Source organism: Micromys minutus (genome assembly GCF_963924665.1).
Source record: "Micromys minutus genome assembly, chromosome: 20".
In the NCBI taxonomy this organism is placed as follows: Eukaryota; Metazoa; Chordata; class Mammalia; order Rodentia; family Muridae; genus Micromys; species Micromys minutus.
In genome coordinates this window covers 24,109,982-24,128,384 of record NC_137955.1, presented here as the reverse complement: position 1 = coordinate 24,128,384, position 18,403 = coordinate 24,109,982, and the positions used below count along the sequence as shown (strand labels likewise).

Genomic DNA, 18,403 nt, shown 5'->3' with positions numbered 1-18,403 from the left:
CAGGAATGGTGATTTCCCCAGAAGTTCTTTTATTGTTGAGAATAGTTTTCATTATCCTGTTTTTTGTTGTTGTTGTTGCTATTCCAAATGAATATGCAAATTAATCTTGCTAACTCTATGAAGAACTGGGTTGGAATTTTGATGGGGATTGCATTGAATCTGTAGATTACTTTTGGCAAGATGGCCATTTTTACTATGTTGATCCTGCCAATTCATGAGCATGAGAGATCTTTCTATCTTCTGAGATCTTCCTCAATTTCTTTCTTCTGAGACTTGAAGTTCTTGTCATACAGATCTTTCACTTGCTTGGTTAGAGTCACATAAAAGTATTTTATATTATTTGGGAATATTGTGAAAGGTGTCGTTTCCCTAATTTCTTTCTTAACCCACTTATCCTTTGAGTAAAGAAGAGCTACTGATTTTTTTTTAGTTAATTTTGTACCCAGCCATGTTGCTAAAGTTGTTTATCAGCTGTAGGAGTTCTCTGGTGGAATTTTTGGGGTCACTTAAGTGTACTATCATATCATCTGCAAACAGTGATATTTTGACTTTTTCCTTTCCAATTGTATCCCTTTGACCTACTTTTGTTGTCTAATTGCTTTGGCCAGGACTTCAAGTACCATACTGAATAGGTAGGGAGAGAGTGGGCATCCATGTCTAGTTCCTGATTTTAGTGGGGTTGCTTAAAGTTTCTCTCGATTTAGTTTGATGTTGGCTAGTGGTTTGCTGTATATTACATTTACTATGTTTAGGTATGGGCCTTGAATTGCTGATCTTTCCAAGACTTTTAACATGAAGGAGTGTTGAATTTTGTCAAATGTTTTCTCAGCATCTAATGAGATAATAATGCCCCCCCCTTTGAGTTTGTTTATATAGTGGATTATGTTGAGGGATTTTCATATATTGAACCATCACTGCATCTCTGAAATGAAGTCTACCTGATGGCGATGGGTGATTGTTTTGATGTGTTTGCAAAACTTTTATTGAGTGTTTTTGCATTGATATTCATAAGGGAAATTGGTCTGAAGTTCTTTTTCTTTGTTGGGTCTTTGTGTGGTTCAGGTATATGTGTAATTATGGCTTCATAGAAGGAATTGGGTAGTATTCCTCCTGTTCCTACTTTGTGGAATAGTTTAGAGAATATTGATATTAGGTCTTCTATGAGGGTCTGATAGAACTCTGTGCTAAACCCATGCAGTTTAAGGCTTTTTTTTGTTTGGGAACTTTCGATGAGTGTTTCTATTTCTTTAGGAGTTGTAGGACTGTTTAGATGGTTTATCTGATCCTGATTTAGTACCTGGTATCTGTCTAGAAAATTGTCTATTTCATCCAGATTTTCCAGTTTTGTTGACTATAGATTTTGTAGTATGATCTGATGATATTTTTTTTTATTTCCTTAGTTTCTGTTGTTATGTCTCCCTTTTCATTTCTGATATTGTTAATTTGAATACTGTCTCTGTGCCCTCTGGGTAGTCTGGCTAAGGGCTTGTCGATCTTTTTGGTTTTCTCAAAAAACCAGCTCCTGGTTTAGCTAATTCTTTGTATAGTTCTTTTTGTTTCTACTTGGTTGATTTCAGTCCTGAGTTTGAATATTTCCTGCCCATTACTCCTCTTAGGTGTATTTGCTTCTTTTAGTTCTAGAGATTTTAGGTGTGCTGTCACCTAAAGAGGGCTGCTAGTATATGTTCTCTTTAGTTTCTTTTTGGAGGCACTCAGAGCTATGAATTTTCCTCTTAGCAGTGCTTTTATTGTGTCCCATAAGTTTTGGTATGTTGTGCCTTCATTTTCAGTAAATTCTTAAAAAATCCTCAATTTCTTTCTTTATTTCTTTCTTTACCAAGTTATCATTGAGTAGAGAAAGCATTCTTCAGCTTCTATGTGTATATGGGCTTTCTGTCATTTTTGTTGTTATTGAAGACCAGTCTTAGTCCATGGTGATCTGATAGGATACATGGGATTATTTCAATCTTCTTGTATGTTGAAGCCTGTTTTGTGACCAATTATATGGTCACTTTTGAAGAAGGTACCATGTGGTGCTGAGAAAAAGTTATATTTTTGTTTTAGAATAAAATATTCATAGATGTCTGTTAAATCCATTTGGTTCTTAATTTCTGTTAGTTTCACTGTGTCTCTTTTTAGGTTCTCTTTCCATGATCTGTCCATTGATGAAAGAGCAGTGCTGAAGTCACCCACTATTATTGTGTGAGGTACAATGTGTGCTTTGAGCTTTAGTAGGTTTCCTTTATGAATGTAGGTGCCCTTGCATTTGTAGCATAGATATTCAGAACTGAGATTTCATATTGGTGAATTTTTCCTTTGATGAGTATGAAGTGTTCTTCCTTATCTTTTTTTTTTGATAACTTTTGATTGAAAGTCAATTTTATTTGATATTATAATATCAAATAAAAACAACTCCAAGTTGTTTCTTGGGACTATTTGCTTAGAAAATTGTTTTTCAGACTTTTACTCTGAGGTAATGTCTGTTGTCTTTGTCACGGAGGTGTGTTTCCTGTATATAGCAAAATGTTGGATCCTCTTTATGCATTCAGTTAGTATATATTGTTTTATTGAGTAATTGAGTCCATTGATGTTGAGAGATATTAGGGACCAATGATTGTTGTTTCCTGTTATTTTTGTTGTTAAAGGTGGAATTATGTTTGTGTGACTGTCTTTTTTGAATTAGTTGAAAGAAGATTATTTTTCTGCTTTTTCTAGGGTGTGGTTTCCCTCCTTGTTTTGGAGTTTTCCATTTATTATCCTTTGTAGGGCTGGATTTGTGGAAAGATATTGTGTAAATTTGTTTTATTCAGGAAAGATCTTGGTTTCTCCATCTATGAGAATTGAAAGTTTTGCTGTATATAATAGCCTGGACTGGCATTTGTGTTCTCTTAGGTTTTGTATGCTATCTGCCCAAAATCTTCTAGCCTTCATAGTCTCTGTTGAGAAGTCTGTGTGATTCTGATAGGTCTGCTTTTATATGTTATTTTACCTTTCCCCCTTACAGCTTTTAATATTCTTTCTTTGTTTTGTGCACTTGGTATTTTGCCTATTTTATGATGTGCGAAATTTCTTTTTTTGTCCAATCAATTCAGAGTTCTGTAGGCTTCTTGTATGTTTATGGGCATATCTCTCTTTATGTTAGGGAAGTTTTCTTCTATAATTTTGTTGAAAATATTTACTGGCCTTTTTAGTTGACAATCTTTGCTCTCTTCTATACTTATTATCCCCAGGTTTGATCTTCTCATTGTGTCCTAGATTTCCTGGATATTTTTGGTTAAAACCTTTTTGAATTTTGCATTTTCTTTGACTGTTGTACCAATGTTTTTTATAGTGTCTTCTGCCCCTGAGATTTTCTCTTTCATCTCTTGTATTCTGTTGTTAATGCTTGTGTCTATGACTCCTGATCTCTTTCCTAGGTTTTCTATCTCCAGGGCCATCTCCCTTTGTGATTTCTTTATTGTTTCTATTTTTAGATCCTGGTTGGTTTTATTCAATTCCTTCACCTGTTTTCTCATAATTTTCTAAAGGATTTTTTTGGGGTGTTTTGTGTTTTCTCCTTAAGGACTTCTACCTGTTTACCTGTCTTGTCCTGTATTTCTTTAAGAGAGTTATTTATGACCTTATTAAAGTCTTCTAACATCATTATGTGTTGTGATTTTTAAATCAGAATCTTGCTCTCCTGGTGTGTTGTGGTATCCAGGACTTGCTGTGGTGGTTGAACTGGGTTCTGATGATACAGATGCTTGACCCTCCTGTAAGCCTGTGTGTCAGCACTACTGGGGAACCGGTTCTTTTCCAGCAGGGTCTGGGTAGCTGTGGCACAGGTTTCACCACAGGGCACAGACAGAAACCAGAAGGATCCTGTCCCAGACTGCTCCTTGGTTCCTGTGACCTGAGGGCTCTAGGCTGGTTCCTCTTGGGCCAGGAATTTGAGCAGAGGTGAGAGATTTGGTCTCACCTGAGCTCTCAGATGTGTCAGCACTCCTGTGAGACTGGGTACAGAGTGCTCTGGCACCAGGTCAGCTCCAGGCACAAGTGCACACTTTCTCTATCAGTTTTCTGAGCTGCTTCTCTAGTGACAAGATGTTATTTCCCCAACAGGAAATGCCAAGGTTCCATTTCTACCTCAGTATGTGTAGTAACACTTACTAACTCAGGCATACACTGTGCTCTTCTGCAAACTTCAGCAGTTCCAGCAGGATTCCTATCATAAATGGAGATACTGTGTACTGTACCCTAAGAGTTAGTTATAAATCTGAGAGAGCTTAATAAACACCTGCTTCTAGACTTCATAGGCACACACACACACACACACACACACACACACACACATACACACACGCATGCATGCATACACACACTGTGTACATACACACATAATTTAAAATAAAAATTTTAAAGCAAGGAGGGAGTGTGTGTGTGTGTGTGTGTGTGTGTGTGTGTGTGTGTGTGTGTGTTCAGTGTCTCGCCCTTCCTGAACTAGCTAGCTAGAACTTTATTTAATTTTTTTGGAGATTTTTATTTGACTCAATTTTTAAAAATATTGCTTATGGCCCACTGAACTGTTTTCACAACCCTCTAGTGTCCTGAAGTCTGTAGCTTGAATAACACTGGATCAAGTACATCAGGAAATTAAGTAGAGTTTTGCAGAAAACATATACTAACATCTGAAGGCTTAGAGGAAGTGAACATTAGTTACGTCTGTGAAGGTTGCATATATTTACTTTTGACAAGTTTCTTTTGGAGGAAGCTGAAGCTTTGAGCCAAGAGTTCATGGTCAGGTCCAGTGATTATATGCACTCAAAACACCTTGGGTGCCTGTGTTTACACTACACACAGTGTGAGCAAGCATACCCTAGAGGATGAGGGTAGTGCTAACCTTGCAGCAAGAACTCTTGAAAGTGGATTTGTCAGAAATGTTACGAGGTGATGTTGAGGGTGGCTGCTAAAAGTGGGGCTGCATTTCCCCAAGAGGCTGTGAATGTGGAACATGGGGTCCTGCTGACCAGGTCTTTTGATTCATTGTTAAATAAGTTCTAGAAAAGAGAGTATACTTGGACGTTGTTCAGACACAAAAAGATTAGGAGCTCTAAGGCCAAAGATAGAACCTGGTCCCAACCCTTCTAATGTGAAACTACACCTTTCATTCTCATATTTAAAATAGTTCATGTTCCAGCCCGAGCTGACTCTGCTCCATACATTCTTCCTGGATTCTAAGCAAGAATTCTAGCAAATGGTAGACCAGTTGTACCAACTGACCCAAGGGTCTCTGTGGTCTTTTTATAATTTTTTCCCCACTCAGTCAGCTATTTGTGATTTTCTCAGGGTGAAAGTTTAAAAACACTGTAGAAACTCTTCCATCAGAAAGCAACTTGTGATGGATTCTGTTTGTTATTCAGACAGTGAGCTCTCTGTCTTAGCAGTTCATGATTTTCTTTCTGATGGAGGTGGCTTTGTGAGATAGTTCATGCTCAGAAACCCTCCACCGCACCTCGAGTTCCTCTCTGGCTCAGTCTTGCTTTAATCAATATGCCAATACTTATTTGAACATGAGAGCAGATTACTCTTGTTTCTATTTTTTTTTTTTTTTTTTTTTTTGAAAAGGTTTCTTGGGCACAGATTAATCTCATGGCCCAGAGAGAGGCTGGCTTTCTCTTGTAACATACTGTCTGGAGTTTTCAATTACTGTAGAGTATGATTATGGACCAGAGAAAGGCTTTACCCAGACGTATCCTCTGGGGTAAAACTGGCTCTGCTTGCACGAACAGAGAAGTATGCATGTTAGTGAAAGGCTGCAGCTGGGACCCTGCAAACTTGGTGGCCACTGACCTACTGCAACATAAAGAAGGCCACTTGTTCCTTATAGCCATAAAAGTTTGGGCTTAATCAAGGATCCTGAATGCACAGATGGCCCTTAATGTCCACAGCGTCTGTAACTGTAGATTCAACCAACAGCAGATGGAAAATGTTTGGGGTGGGGCCATTCTGTCTGTATTAAAATCATAAAGACTTTGTTTTCTTGCACCGTTCTCAAATGTTGTGTGACTTTTCCTCATAAGAACATGAAAAGTGAACAAATGTTTATTCACCCAAGATAGGGCATCTAGGACAACCCTGACCTGTCCCCTAAGAAAGATTCCATCTAAAGCTACTTTTGTGAAGCAGTTCTGAGGGTTTGTACAGGAATGTGCATGCGTGGTTATTTACGAGAGTGTGGGAGGCTCAAAGGCAGATGGGGGATCAGTCACAAAAGCCTTTTCTCTGAACTTCCAAGCACAACTTGTGGGAAGCCCTACCAAGGAGTCTGTCTCTCCCCTGGCTATTCCTTACTGCTTACACAGTCCTAGGGAGAGGACTTATGAGCACTGTGGCTTCTGAGCTTCCTGGATGCCTTAACTTGTCTTTACTTCCTGAATCTTATTTGTTACTTTCTGATTTCCTTCTTCCAGGGGGAGATGCTTTATTCTGAGGAAACAGTTATAAAACATCTAAGCAATGCAGCACCATGTATACAACATTTCCATTGAAATAGATGCTATAAAAAATCTATAGGTGGATTAAACTATGCAAGAGTCTGTATAGCATATGAACACACTGTGCCATTTTATATAAGAGACTTGAGCACCCATAGATTGACTGTCAATGGACACCAAGGCTATGCTCTATATTTAAGTCATGATAGTTAACCAACATGTGGAATAATTTGAGGAAATAGATACATTTCAGTTTTGTTTTGTTTTGTTTTGTTTTAATGGAGGGTTGAGGTCTTGTAGGATCCTCTGTGACTTTTTCACATACATCAAGACTACAGGCAGCTAAGGAATGCTGAGAGTCAGAAAAATAGTCTTCTCCAGGGAGAAGCTCACCAATTACTCATCTAATACCAAATGATCAGCCCTGAAAATATACATTTAAGTAACATTATACATGCCGCTCAGGTGTATTTAGGAATATATATGTATATACATAGATAGGTATATATAACAACAATTTTAATGAAGAAAGAGACCATGAATTTGAAAGAGACCAAGGAGGGGTATGAGAGAGTTCAGAGGGAGAAAAAAAGGGGAAGCGAGGTACATATAATGTCAAAAGTGAAAGAATTTTATTTCAGTATAAGGGCTAAAAATATGACTCACTGTGTCAAGTGCTTTCTTTGCATAAATGAGGACCAGAGCTCAGACCTTCATCGATTGAGAAAGCCAGGCACAACCACACATACCTTCAACCATAGCACTGGGAGACAGACAGGTGAATACCAGGGCCTTGCTAGCTGGATAGTCTAGCCAAAATGGCCAGATTCAGTGAGAGGAGCTGACTCAAGAAATGAGGAAGACACCCCAAGTGACACTTTACCTCCCACGCATGCAAGTTCAAGCAAGAACACATGTGCACACACTAAATGAAACGTATGACACAATGACAGTAAATCAAATAGACGTAGACAGTAAAAGAAAAAAATCACACCATAATAAGGTGAGCAACCAGCCATTTTGGCTCTCACCTATAATCCCAGAACTTGGAGCCTAAGGCAGGAGGATTGCCATGAATTTGGGGTCATCTCAGGCTACATATTGAGTTCCAAGCCAACATGGCTACTGATATCTGGATATCACTGAATGTAAACCTTTCTATTAGAGTCTAATAATAACTTAATATAATTATTATCTAATAATTATCTAATACTATTTAATAATTTAGACCATGAAAAGTATAAAAAATGATTTTTTTTAACTAGGTGCAGTTGTAATAAGAAATTGCCAAAATTCAAGCAGAGAAATGAATAGCAAGTTTTCAAAGTGGTTTTTATTGTACATGAAGAATTATATTTTGTGTGGCTAGATTCCTTTTTACCATTCCTTATTGAAAATTAAAGGTGTCAATTTGAAGTGTATCTGACTGCTGGCAGATCCATTCAACTCAAAAGAAAGAAAGCCTTTAAAATCAGAAGCACTGTGGTCAACCTATTCCTTACATCTCTCAGCTCGTTTCTCATGTTTTGAAGACCGCCACTAAATAGACCATGCTGCTGAAAACCTGAATTGTGTCTTTTAGCCGCAGTTCAAGTTGATATTTCTAAAGTATCTCTATGTGTAACAGAATAACAGTCAATCAAACAGATGGAGGGAATACAATTACACAAAGATAGATATGCAGTCCGACGTTTTGGCTCTCACCTGTAATCCCAGTACTTGGGAGACTATGGCAGGAGGATTACCACTAGTTCAAAGCCATTTTAGCCTAGATAGTGTGTGTGTGTGTGTGTGTGTGTGTGTGTGTGTGTGTGTGTGTGTGTGTGTGTGTGCACATGCACACATGCATGAGAATACAAGAGTACAGTTATGTATCTCTGTGTTTGCATATGGAGGTACACATGTTTACAGGCATGTGTAAAGGCCAGGTGACAGCCTCAGGTATGTTTCTCAGGCATGGTCCACCTTTTTTTTTTTTTTTTTGGATACAAGGTCTTTTACTGATCTGGGTGCTCACCAAGCAGGGTGGCCAGGAAGCTCCACCTACCCAGCACAGACATTGCAAGCATATCCCATCAGATCCAGAATTGTGCATACGGCTTCAGGGGATGAGATTTGAGCCTTTCTCTGTTCAGCAAGTGCCTTATGCATGAAGCCATCTTCCAGCCCCATCAAAATGCCTTAATCAATTTAACTCAATCTCCCCGATGGTAGAGCCTCTGTTCACCACATCATGTATTACTTACAATGTCACTCTGAACCTCGGTGCTTCTTTCCTTCAGAACCTCTTGTCTGCACAGAAATGATTGTCTCAATTTTCAGGCCCATTGGTTTAGGGAGTAAAATTATTATCAGACTGCTCTGAATGAAGCACTTGTGTGTTTTTGTTGTTGTTGTTGTTTTCGCTGAGACACTATGCCTTTCAGCTCATCCTTGGGTTTGTTTTCTTTCCTCTGCTTGGCTGGTTTGTATATTATTTATTTATTAGGTTGATATGCACTCAGAACACGTAGCTATAGAGCTCATTGTGATGGCTCTCTGTGCACTCCAAGTGCTCGCCAACTCAGAACAATGGCACTCTTATATTTTCTATCTTCCTGTGACTTATGATTGCGGTGCTTTCTGAAAGTGCCGTAGAGCTCAAGTTTGTAAAATTCAACCCTGACACACATTTCCCCAAATGACAGGTTTATTACATTTACAGTTATTCTAGTAATTGACATGTTTTACTCATTTCTTTGATCTTGGTTTGTGTTTTTAAATTACACTGCACTCCCCCCCCCCCATTTTAAATTGAAGACAGAACTTTTGTTTCTACTTTTTCCCTCTCTTCTATGTGACTTACTAATCTTACCAGTTGGGATGAAATAATGTATTCTTTTATTAACTGTTTACAAACTGTTAACTTTTGAACTTAATCAATTAGGCAGTAAATCTATTGTCAGCCTGCCTGTGAGTGAAGGACTCTTATTTTTTGCTGAAACACTATTCTTAATTTAATTCTAAAATTAATCAATAGCTGTTCTCCTTCTTTTAAATGATGAAAGACCCAGGGGCTTCATGAATTCAGTCCCTTCCTGTCTTCCATGGAACCTCTCAATACTTCTGTTCTATCCCATTTAATGGCCACAGCTTCAGACATTGACAAAAATAGAATGCATTAACCCCAGGATTAACCCTCTTCCTTCTTCCCTATCACTTCTTTCTCCCCCTCTTCCCTCCCCCTTCAGTTTTTTTTCCGGGTAAAGCATCAATGGTCTGTCAGTGATATGCTATCTCTGATAATGTCTTTGTTTCACTTTTAATACTAAACCATCATCATCTGAACTGATCAAGCACACACCTGTCCATTGTTTCCTCTAATCACTGTGTCATGGGACCGAGAAGGGGTGCTAGTCTCTTGGGTTTGAGCAACTTTCTCATTGGAACGTCTAAAAAGAACTGAACTGTGGGATTGTCCACAGGGGCCAGTCTAAGGGCCACAGAAAGCTCAGGACACTGATGCTTGGCCACATCACAGAGTTAGTTCTCTTGTTGGGTAGATACAGGCACACATGCCTGCCCCTCCCTTCCACACTGAGCATCGCACATCCCCCTCTCTTTACCACTCTCCTTTTCTGGTTCCTGACCCAGATGCAGGATGTTGACTGGGTCCTGTCTGTGAGGACCCAGTTAGAGAACACATCAGCATTGGAAGGCTTGCCCCTCTTTGTTCCACACAGGACCTCATGCTCTGATTTCCCACTAGACTCTTCCTGTTGGTATAAAAACCTGTATTGTCTGCTCAGAAAAGACCATGAAACTTAAAGGAATAGCCAGTTTGAAGTATGCAAGGTATGGGTGAATGTGAGATAGAATGTGATTAAGGTTCTGACTAGCAAGGACAAGTCACAGAATGTCTTGCAAGACCTTGAAGGCTGTGGCTCTTCACGTTTCCCATTTTCCACCCGACCACATACCCCTTGAGTACTTCTATTGAGATGTCCCAGCTTCTTTCCATAATCCATCATCTCTCACAGAATTGCCTTTTCTCCCAAGCCATTCTTGTCCCACTGGCCACAGAGGGTTTTTGTTTTGTTTTGCTTTTGTTTGGTTGGCTGGTTTTCAGCAGATCCTATTCACAGCCCTTCTTCTCTTTGCCCATGTTTAGAATCAGCTTAGAAGAAAGTCAATGCCATTAGCAGATAGGTACCCTTATGTCTGATAAAGGCTGAGTTAGAAGGCAAGTTTTCTCTGAGAGTCAAGGTTGGTTTGCCAGGACCCTCTCTGCCTGGTCTGGAACCCATGATAGCTTGCTTGGGAAGCTTGGTCTTTTGTGATGGTTCTACCTACCAAAGCCACTTCTGTTCCCTAACCCTGGTGAAGAAAGGCTACAAGAGAGACCAAGTTTGCCCCCAGTTCCTCCTCCTTCTCCCCAACATCTCTCAGTTCATAAGTCTGGGCCAAATGCTTCTACCTGGCAGCTTGGTCCCTACTTTCACCTCGTAGATATGGGCGGAAGAGACTGGATAAAATCTTACTGATTCTTAGTTCTTATACTTCATCTTTGCCAGGGAAACTTCAGAGGTGGGGCAAAAGCATCTCCATGGAGGCTTCCACAAGATGACATGTTAAGACAGGTTCCCCTGTAGGCAGTGTAACAGATGATTCTGACAGTGATATGACATGACTTCCCAGAAGTTTGGCATACTGGACACAAAGCTCCAATCCTCAGAGAGTTGGTCAGCTCATACTGAACTAGCTTTTCATCCTTGTAAGTGCAATTTTCTGGTTGTTTCCTTCTCAGACCTAGGCTGTTGTGTAGCTCTCAGAAGCATGTCCACATCGACAGTGTGAATTCTAGGGTTACAAAAGTTAATGAGCTCAATGGTCATGAAATCTAATCTAATCTCCCTCCTTATTTGTGCATGGCAAGCGATGTGTGTGTGTGTGTGTGTGTGTGTGTGTGTGTGTGTCTGTGTGTGTGTGTGTCTGTGTGTCTGTGTGTGTGTGTGTGTGTGTGTGTGTCCAAGCAGGAGTGTGCAAGAAGACAACCTCTGATGTCATTCTATATACACTGGCCAGTTTATTCATTTAGACAGCTGTTCTCGCTGGAACCTGGATCTTGCCAAGTCATCTTGGCTGAGTGTCCAATGAGCCCCAAGGATCTGCCAATCTCTGCCTCCCCAGTAGCCAAATTACAAGTGGTCGCCACCATTTCTAACCTTTTTTCCCCTGTGGGTTTTGGTCCTTATTTTGTTGAGAACCATGGGTTCTTACAAGATTAAATGACTTTCTTAACAATGGGTTTATTACACCCATCTCAGATGACCAGAGATATTTCCAATTATGTCACAGTGATCATCAGAGAAACCATGATGTCTTTAAAAACTCAAACCTGGATGGACTTTATAAAATAAGGGGCATCCTTTTGTTGACCAAGATTTGTAATTTTTTTCCCCTTAATGTGGAATATCCCAGAATTTGTTTTGCATTCAGTGTGTGGTTGGACTATTATGATTCTAATAAGTATCTGGTTTTCAATGTTCTCTTTTCTTAATTAACAAAGTGCCAAGTGGAAAGAGATAAGTTATGCACTTTAATTACAGCAACCTCAGGCCACTTGGAGAATTCTTATCAGTAGCATAGAATGTGCAGCCCACAGGCATTGAGAAACAAACTTGGTGGACGCCTCATGGGTGGGAGATGGAGAAGACAATCCAGAGGAGTGATGGCTTCCATCCCAGGCCTCATGGAGTCACACGGGGCCTGGTTTTATCTATATGTATTTCCTTCTTGGTGATCATGAAATGGTTCATAATCTGCATCACTGTCAAAGACTGGAAATTTGGGATGCTACTGAGAGCCTGCTGTGCAGTGTCAGGAGCTCTGTACGAAGACTTCCCTTTTCTGGAACCTTCCATGGGCTCTCCAAGCCTCAGTTTATTCCTTAGTAAAGTAGATCTTGATGTCTGGATAGAAGGAGGTAGGAGAGGATGGTCAGGAAGGAGAGAGGAGATAAATGGGGACAAAAGTATAATATCATGCATGTAAGAAAATGCCATATTTTATAAATGGTTGGAAAGCTGGTTAATTAAAGAAGAAAGGACGTTGGGACAAAGAAGGCATGAAGTGACAGGGATGTGTCATTTTTCTTTGTGAAGGTCCTGGGGAGGCTGGAAGTGGCCACTATGGACCTGGGTATATCACCAATCCCGGAGTGAGTGAGGATGATGATGGATCCGAAGACGAGCTGGACCTGGATGTCTCTTTTGAGGAGGTACGGTCACGCCTGCTGTTTACGCCAATGTGTTTTGCTTTCCTGCTGACCACAGCAGGTTAGCCATGGACCATGGACATGGAACTTCAGACTGCAATGAGCCCGTTTGTTCTCAGCATGGATTTGTTTTCTCTGACTATGAGACTGGGGATAGGAGGCCTAGATTAGTACTAAGGAGATTCCTAGCAGGCTGTTATGAACAGCCTCTGTTTATAACTAGCTTTGCCAAGTGTATCTATGCATATGTATACGTATGCACATATATGTGTGTGCATGTGTGTATATATGTGTGTGACATGTATTTATACATGTATATATTGATAGATAGATGTACCTCCCACAGAATCTTGTAAAATGAGCCCACATAAGAAAATGAATAATCCCTTGACAAAGCCATGCATTTTGTAATATTTTAGTAAGAGCAGGCATAGAATATCAGCTTCACCTCACCGGGATGTTCTGATTAATACAGGGTAAAGTTCTTAACCCCTCAAGTCTCTAAGTCTTCCCCATAAACTGGGGGTCAACACTCCTGTCCCATAGCCATCCTCCTGCCTTTGAACGCCATTAACAGTGAGCCTGTGGTTCAAGAACCAAATACGCGAAACATAACAATGGCTGCATGTTTACTCTGAGCACTTCCGTTCCTTCTCTAACTTAGGTTAAACCACTTCCTGCTACCAAAACTGGAAATAAGAAGTTCTTGGTGGAATCCAAAAAGACTTCTGTCTCCAACTCAGAGATGGGCTCCAGACTCACCCAACCTACCTCAGCATCTGTCCCTGAAACCACAGTGGCCGTCCCACCAACACCAGCCCAACGAAAGGGGAAGAACAGTGGGGCAGTGATGTCAAGGCTCTTCGACAGTTCCTGTGACGAAACTCTCTGTTCAGCTGACAGCTTCTGTGTCAATGACTATGCCTGGGGGGGCTCACGATGCCATTGCAACCTGGGCAAAGGAGGCGAGGCCTGCTCGGAAGGTAGGCCCTGGGAAGCGGGTGCAGAGCAGGGATAATCCTGCACATACAGCTGTATGATCAAACAGAGCATCTTCTGGTCCTTCGTATAAGATAAGCCCTTTCTTCCAAGTATTGGTTGGTAAATTAGTCATCCTCCCCAGGCAAAGTGAGAAGCAGCTTCCGTTGCCTTTCTGAGGGATAGCCTGTTTCTAGGTATGTCTTTTGGGTGGGGTCCTTTGGAGCAACCACTTTGAAATCTCAATAGCACCAGGGAGGTGGGCTCTACCATTAACATATCTCTATCAAACATTCAGGAAGACAGAACATTCCAGAAGGTTGAGAGGGCTGACCTCAGTGCCACCTTGAGTCCTGCAAATGCCCAGCTTAAAAATGCCCGGCGGACTTTAAGCCACTCACTTCCTTTCAGGGAAGCAGAGACTGATCTCCTAACTCCTATTCCTTCTGAGGATGTTTTACAAGCTCCTTGATCTCAAGGGTAGCAGGTGTGTGAAAGGCAGAGAAAGGAAGATGGGAAGGAAGCTAAGTGTTACTGGTCACCTGGGGTTTTTCGGGGCATAGGCAGACAATTGTGTGTGTCAATTTCTGCCTTGAAGAGTGAGACAATGTTTGCTGTCCCATTGTGCTCTCTCCTTTCAGATATCCTTATCCAGTATCCTCAGTTCTTCGGCCACTCCTACGTAACCTTTGAGCCTCTGAAGAACTCTTATCAGGCATTTCAGATTACGCTGGAATTCAGGGTAAGAGCAGCTGGTCCTTTAAACTGCAGATTACACAAAGGAAGAGTGGGGAAAGGGAAAGTAAAACACTTGACCTGAAATCAGTCATAAAATTTACCTCAGGGGGGTCACTAACTATGGAAGATTAGATCCTCTAGGAGAAAGCTACTTCCGAAAAGATGCCCCAGGGGCTGGATTTCAGGGCTAACATTGCATTCCATTCCCAGAGTGTTTTTACAGAGACCTCTCTGTTCTCAACCATTTAAAGATTAGCATTCAGCTAGCACCTTGAACTTAATGGGATCCTTTGAGTACCTTTGAAGAAGCAAAATGGCCAGGAGTATGGAAACCTACACCCATTGTCACAGTGTCAGCTGTCAGAGAGGTGGCCTGTCCCTCAGCTGATGTGCCCCGTATGACTACCCACTGGCCTGTTGGTACTTTCTGGATAGAAGGAAAGTAGTAAGCGTCCATGCTTCCCGGGTAGAGAGGAAGAGTAGAAAGAGCACATTAAAAACAGAATGCTCGGAGCTGAAGAGATGGCTTGGTGCCGAAGAGCACAGGCTGCTGCTCTTCTGGTGGAGCTGAATTTGATTCCCAGCACCCACATGGCAGCTCACGCCTGTCTGTAACTCCAGTTCCAGGGCTTCTGACACCCTCACACAGACATCCACGCAGGCAAAATACCAAAGAACATAAACACACACACACTCATTTTAAAAAATGGAATAGATATGTGATGAGCATAAACAAGGTGCTCTGTGACCCGGGCTTTAGGACACAGACTTTTCTGGAAGCTTTCAACATGCATCCACAAAGTCAAGCAAAGAGCCAGTCAGATATGGGCCTTTCTCTCTTCAGAGCTGTTCCTCTCATTATTTATAATACACACACACACACACACACACACACACACACACACACACACATTCTTTTAAACAAGGAACTGGCCTGGATATGTAGAGTCCACATGCTTGCCTCCGTGGGCTGGCAGAGGAAAACGCTCATGTTTTGTCTTCACGAGTGTTTGTAGGTGAGGAAGAAGACGTGGACATCCTTGATGTGGCTTTTGCGTGTGTTCACAGGCAGAAGCGGAGGATGGCTTACTGCTTTACTGTGGGGAGAGTGAACACGGAAGAGGAGACTTCATGTCCCTGGCTCTCATCCGACGCTCCCTGCACTTCAGGTAACTCTTGCCCAAAGTCCTGTAGATGTTTAAATTCTACCATAGACTTTGTGCACACTCCAGTTGTACACGCACCTGGATTTCGGTCAGTAAAGAAACGGTGCGTAGGAGAGGAACCGGGGCCAGTTTCTCTAGTACTGGAGAGCTGTGGTGTGTGTGGTAGGGTAACCCTTGGGTTTGCATTTTGGAGCCTTGACTCATTTATTTATTCTGATACCAGTTAGGTATAGAGCATCCACTGTAGGGTCATGGCAGCGTGGTGAAGGCCAAGTCCCGTCTTTCCGGAAATCAAGATGGCCGGGTCTCCTCAGGGCCTTCTTGAGACAGAATGACTGGTAGTTGGGGGGGTGGGGGGAGGGAGAGACCACGGCTCCTAAGGACTGACAGAGGTCCAAATGCTGCCATGACTTCCCTGGGGTTGGGCTGAAGCCTTTGACTTGCCCTCCATACCCTGGTCATTTTCCTCCAGAAACTTCGGGAGCTGCTTTTAGTTAACATTTTATTTTGCATGAGGCAGAGTTAGGGCACATAAACTCTGTCTGTGAATGATTGGCAGATGTCAGCCTTGACATGGTACCCTAGCTAGCCTCCCGACAGCATCATTTCCTTGCTGCCTGACCTTTGGCAGATGGTGTGAGCTATGGGAGTTGCCTATTCTCAAAGGTCTATGCGAGGGATTACACAAGCTGTCTTAGTGCTTAGTACAATGCCTTCCCCAGAGCAAGCAGTGAGTTTGTACCAACCCTAATGATTTATTCCATTTACTTAGGCATTAGTTTTCTGGCTAGTATGTTCTAGTCAAATGGTAAGGTCCCAAATAAATGAGACCCTGTATCAAATGATAAAATGGAGAGCAATTGAGGAAGACACCAATGTCAACCTCTGGCCTACACACACACACACACACATACACACACACACACACACACACACACTCATTACGCACACATGCACGCACACACACACACACCAAACCAAAGAAAGGAGCCATTATCCTACAGTGATGCTATGGAGTCTGAAAACATGAACTGGCTTATTCTAGAATTTTTTTTCTTCCCTTTCCTTTCCCTCACAGGTTTAACTGTGGAACTGGGATGGCCATCATCGTAAGTGGGACCAAAATCAAACTCGGAGCCTGGCACTCGGTGACATTATACAGAGATGGGCTGAATGGGCTGCTTCAGTTGAACAATGGCACCCCAGTGACAGGCCAGTCTCAGGTGGGTGGAGTCCATCCCTGCTCATCCCATCTGGTCCTCAAGAGGAGACTGTTAAAAAAAAAAAAATCAAAGCTCTAAGACAAGTCTGAGAGGCTGAATTTTCATAGGGCACACAGGAGAGCTCTGGTGGGGTCCCCTTTGCTTTGCATGCCTGAGCTTTCAAACCCCTTTCATACATACCTACTGGAGAGATGGGTGCACAGATCAGCACACACCAAGTACACAGGGATAAGGTATCTTTGCCCACAGTTGTCTAAGCTGTAGGTCAAGAAAAGCCCACATGGGAAGCAAAGGCATCATTAGCATCAAATACAAGGGCAGGCACTAGTGTTGTGATCTGTGGCTTTAGCAAATAACCTAGAAATAACTGGGCTGTCTGGTTCCACCTATAAGAATAATCCATTTATCCTTATTAGGATATTTCACTGTAGGGGGAAGTAAGTTAGTTATCTCTTGGGTCACTCTGGAGGCCACTGAAGTACTCACACATCTGTTATGCCCATAGTAATTTGGAGATCATCTTTTAAACAGTTTGAATTAGCATCTGGCATGGAGCCAAGCCTAGAGTCATAATCTTCAAGGTCTCTATATTCTCCAAAGGAACAGGCAGCATCGGGGCCTTTGTGCCTGTGTCTAAAGCATCCTGTCCACTGCCAGGTCCTTGCTGTGCTACTAACAAGGCATGATGTAATAACGGTACATGCCTGAAAATCTTACTGATTCCAGGCCAACTCTAGTGAATTACAGTACCTGGAGAAACAAGAGACAGCGCAGGATTCTAGTCCAATAGTGAGAAATGGCCGAGTGAAGTTTGATTAGAATAAAGAAACTTCAGTCTAGTCTGAAATACTACCATGAAAACAGGGTGGGGCCACAAGGTAGCCTCAATAAACTAGAGAAACCTTAAGTCTGCCTAGATGGAGATGTGGCATCTAGAGGAAGCAGTGATCTTCTCTTTCGGGGATTCTGAAGTACTCTAACCTTCAGAAGGAATGTGAGGATATTTCAAGAGATAAGAGTAAATCCCAGAGGCTGCCATCCAAGTTAGGATGACCTGAAATGCCACCAGAGAGGGACTGACTCAATGGAGCTGTCGGGAGGATGGCAATGTCTTTTGCATAGGTCAGAGAAAAAGGCTTGGGGAGGAAGAATCACCCTTCTGGGAGAGCCCTGGGGTGTCTCTCAGGGGTAAGAGACTGTCTCAGCAGTGGGTCCCTGTCCCAGGGTAGTCATTTTATATAATACACGAGTTTAGGTAAGTCACTGAGAGAGCGCTATGTATAGAACCCAGTAACTAGTGGTAACCCTCATTATGAGTTTTTATATCTTCCCAATCCCAATATCCAATGACTTCACTGAATATAGACATTAACTGCAAGACAGCATGTGATTTGGAGGCTGGTCAGGATGAAGTTTGCCTCTGTATTACTGGAACTTTGTGAACACAGCAAGCGGGAGCGGGCCATCATCTGGGGACTGTTTAATAACTGTCACGAGACAGAAAATTCTATTTTAAGCTGGTTCCCCAGAAACAGGCTCAAGGTGAAGTCCTGAGCGTAGGATGTTTTT

General features: G+C 41.8%; 1 protein-coding gene across 2 annotated transcripts in view; it reads left to right on the top strand.

The window, feature by feature from the left end:
- Positions 1 to 18,403, top strand: part of EGFLAM (EGF like, fibronectin type III and laminin G domains) — a 176,189-nt gene that overhangs the window by 119,863 nt on the left and 37,923 nt on the right. For both annotated transcript variants that reach the window (XM_080933793.1, XM_080933794.1), the window contains exons 7-11: positions 12,617 to 12,732; positions 13,394 to 13,712; positions 14,349 to 14,449; positions 15,514 to 15,614; positions 16,690 to 16,834. In XM_080933793.1, the coding sequence (XP_080789919.1) occupies positions 12,617 to 12,732; positions 13,394 to 13,712; positions 14,349 to 14,449; positions 15,514 to 15,614; positions 16,690 to 16,834 (782 nt within the window). The remainder of the gene's footprint in view (positions 1 to 12,616; positions 12,733 to 13,393; positions 13,713 to 14,348; positions 14,450 to 15,513; positions 15,615 to 16,689; positions 16,835 to 18,403) is intronic.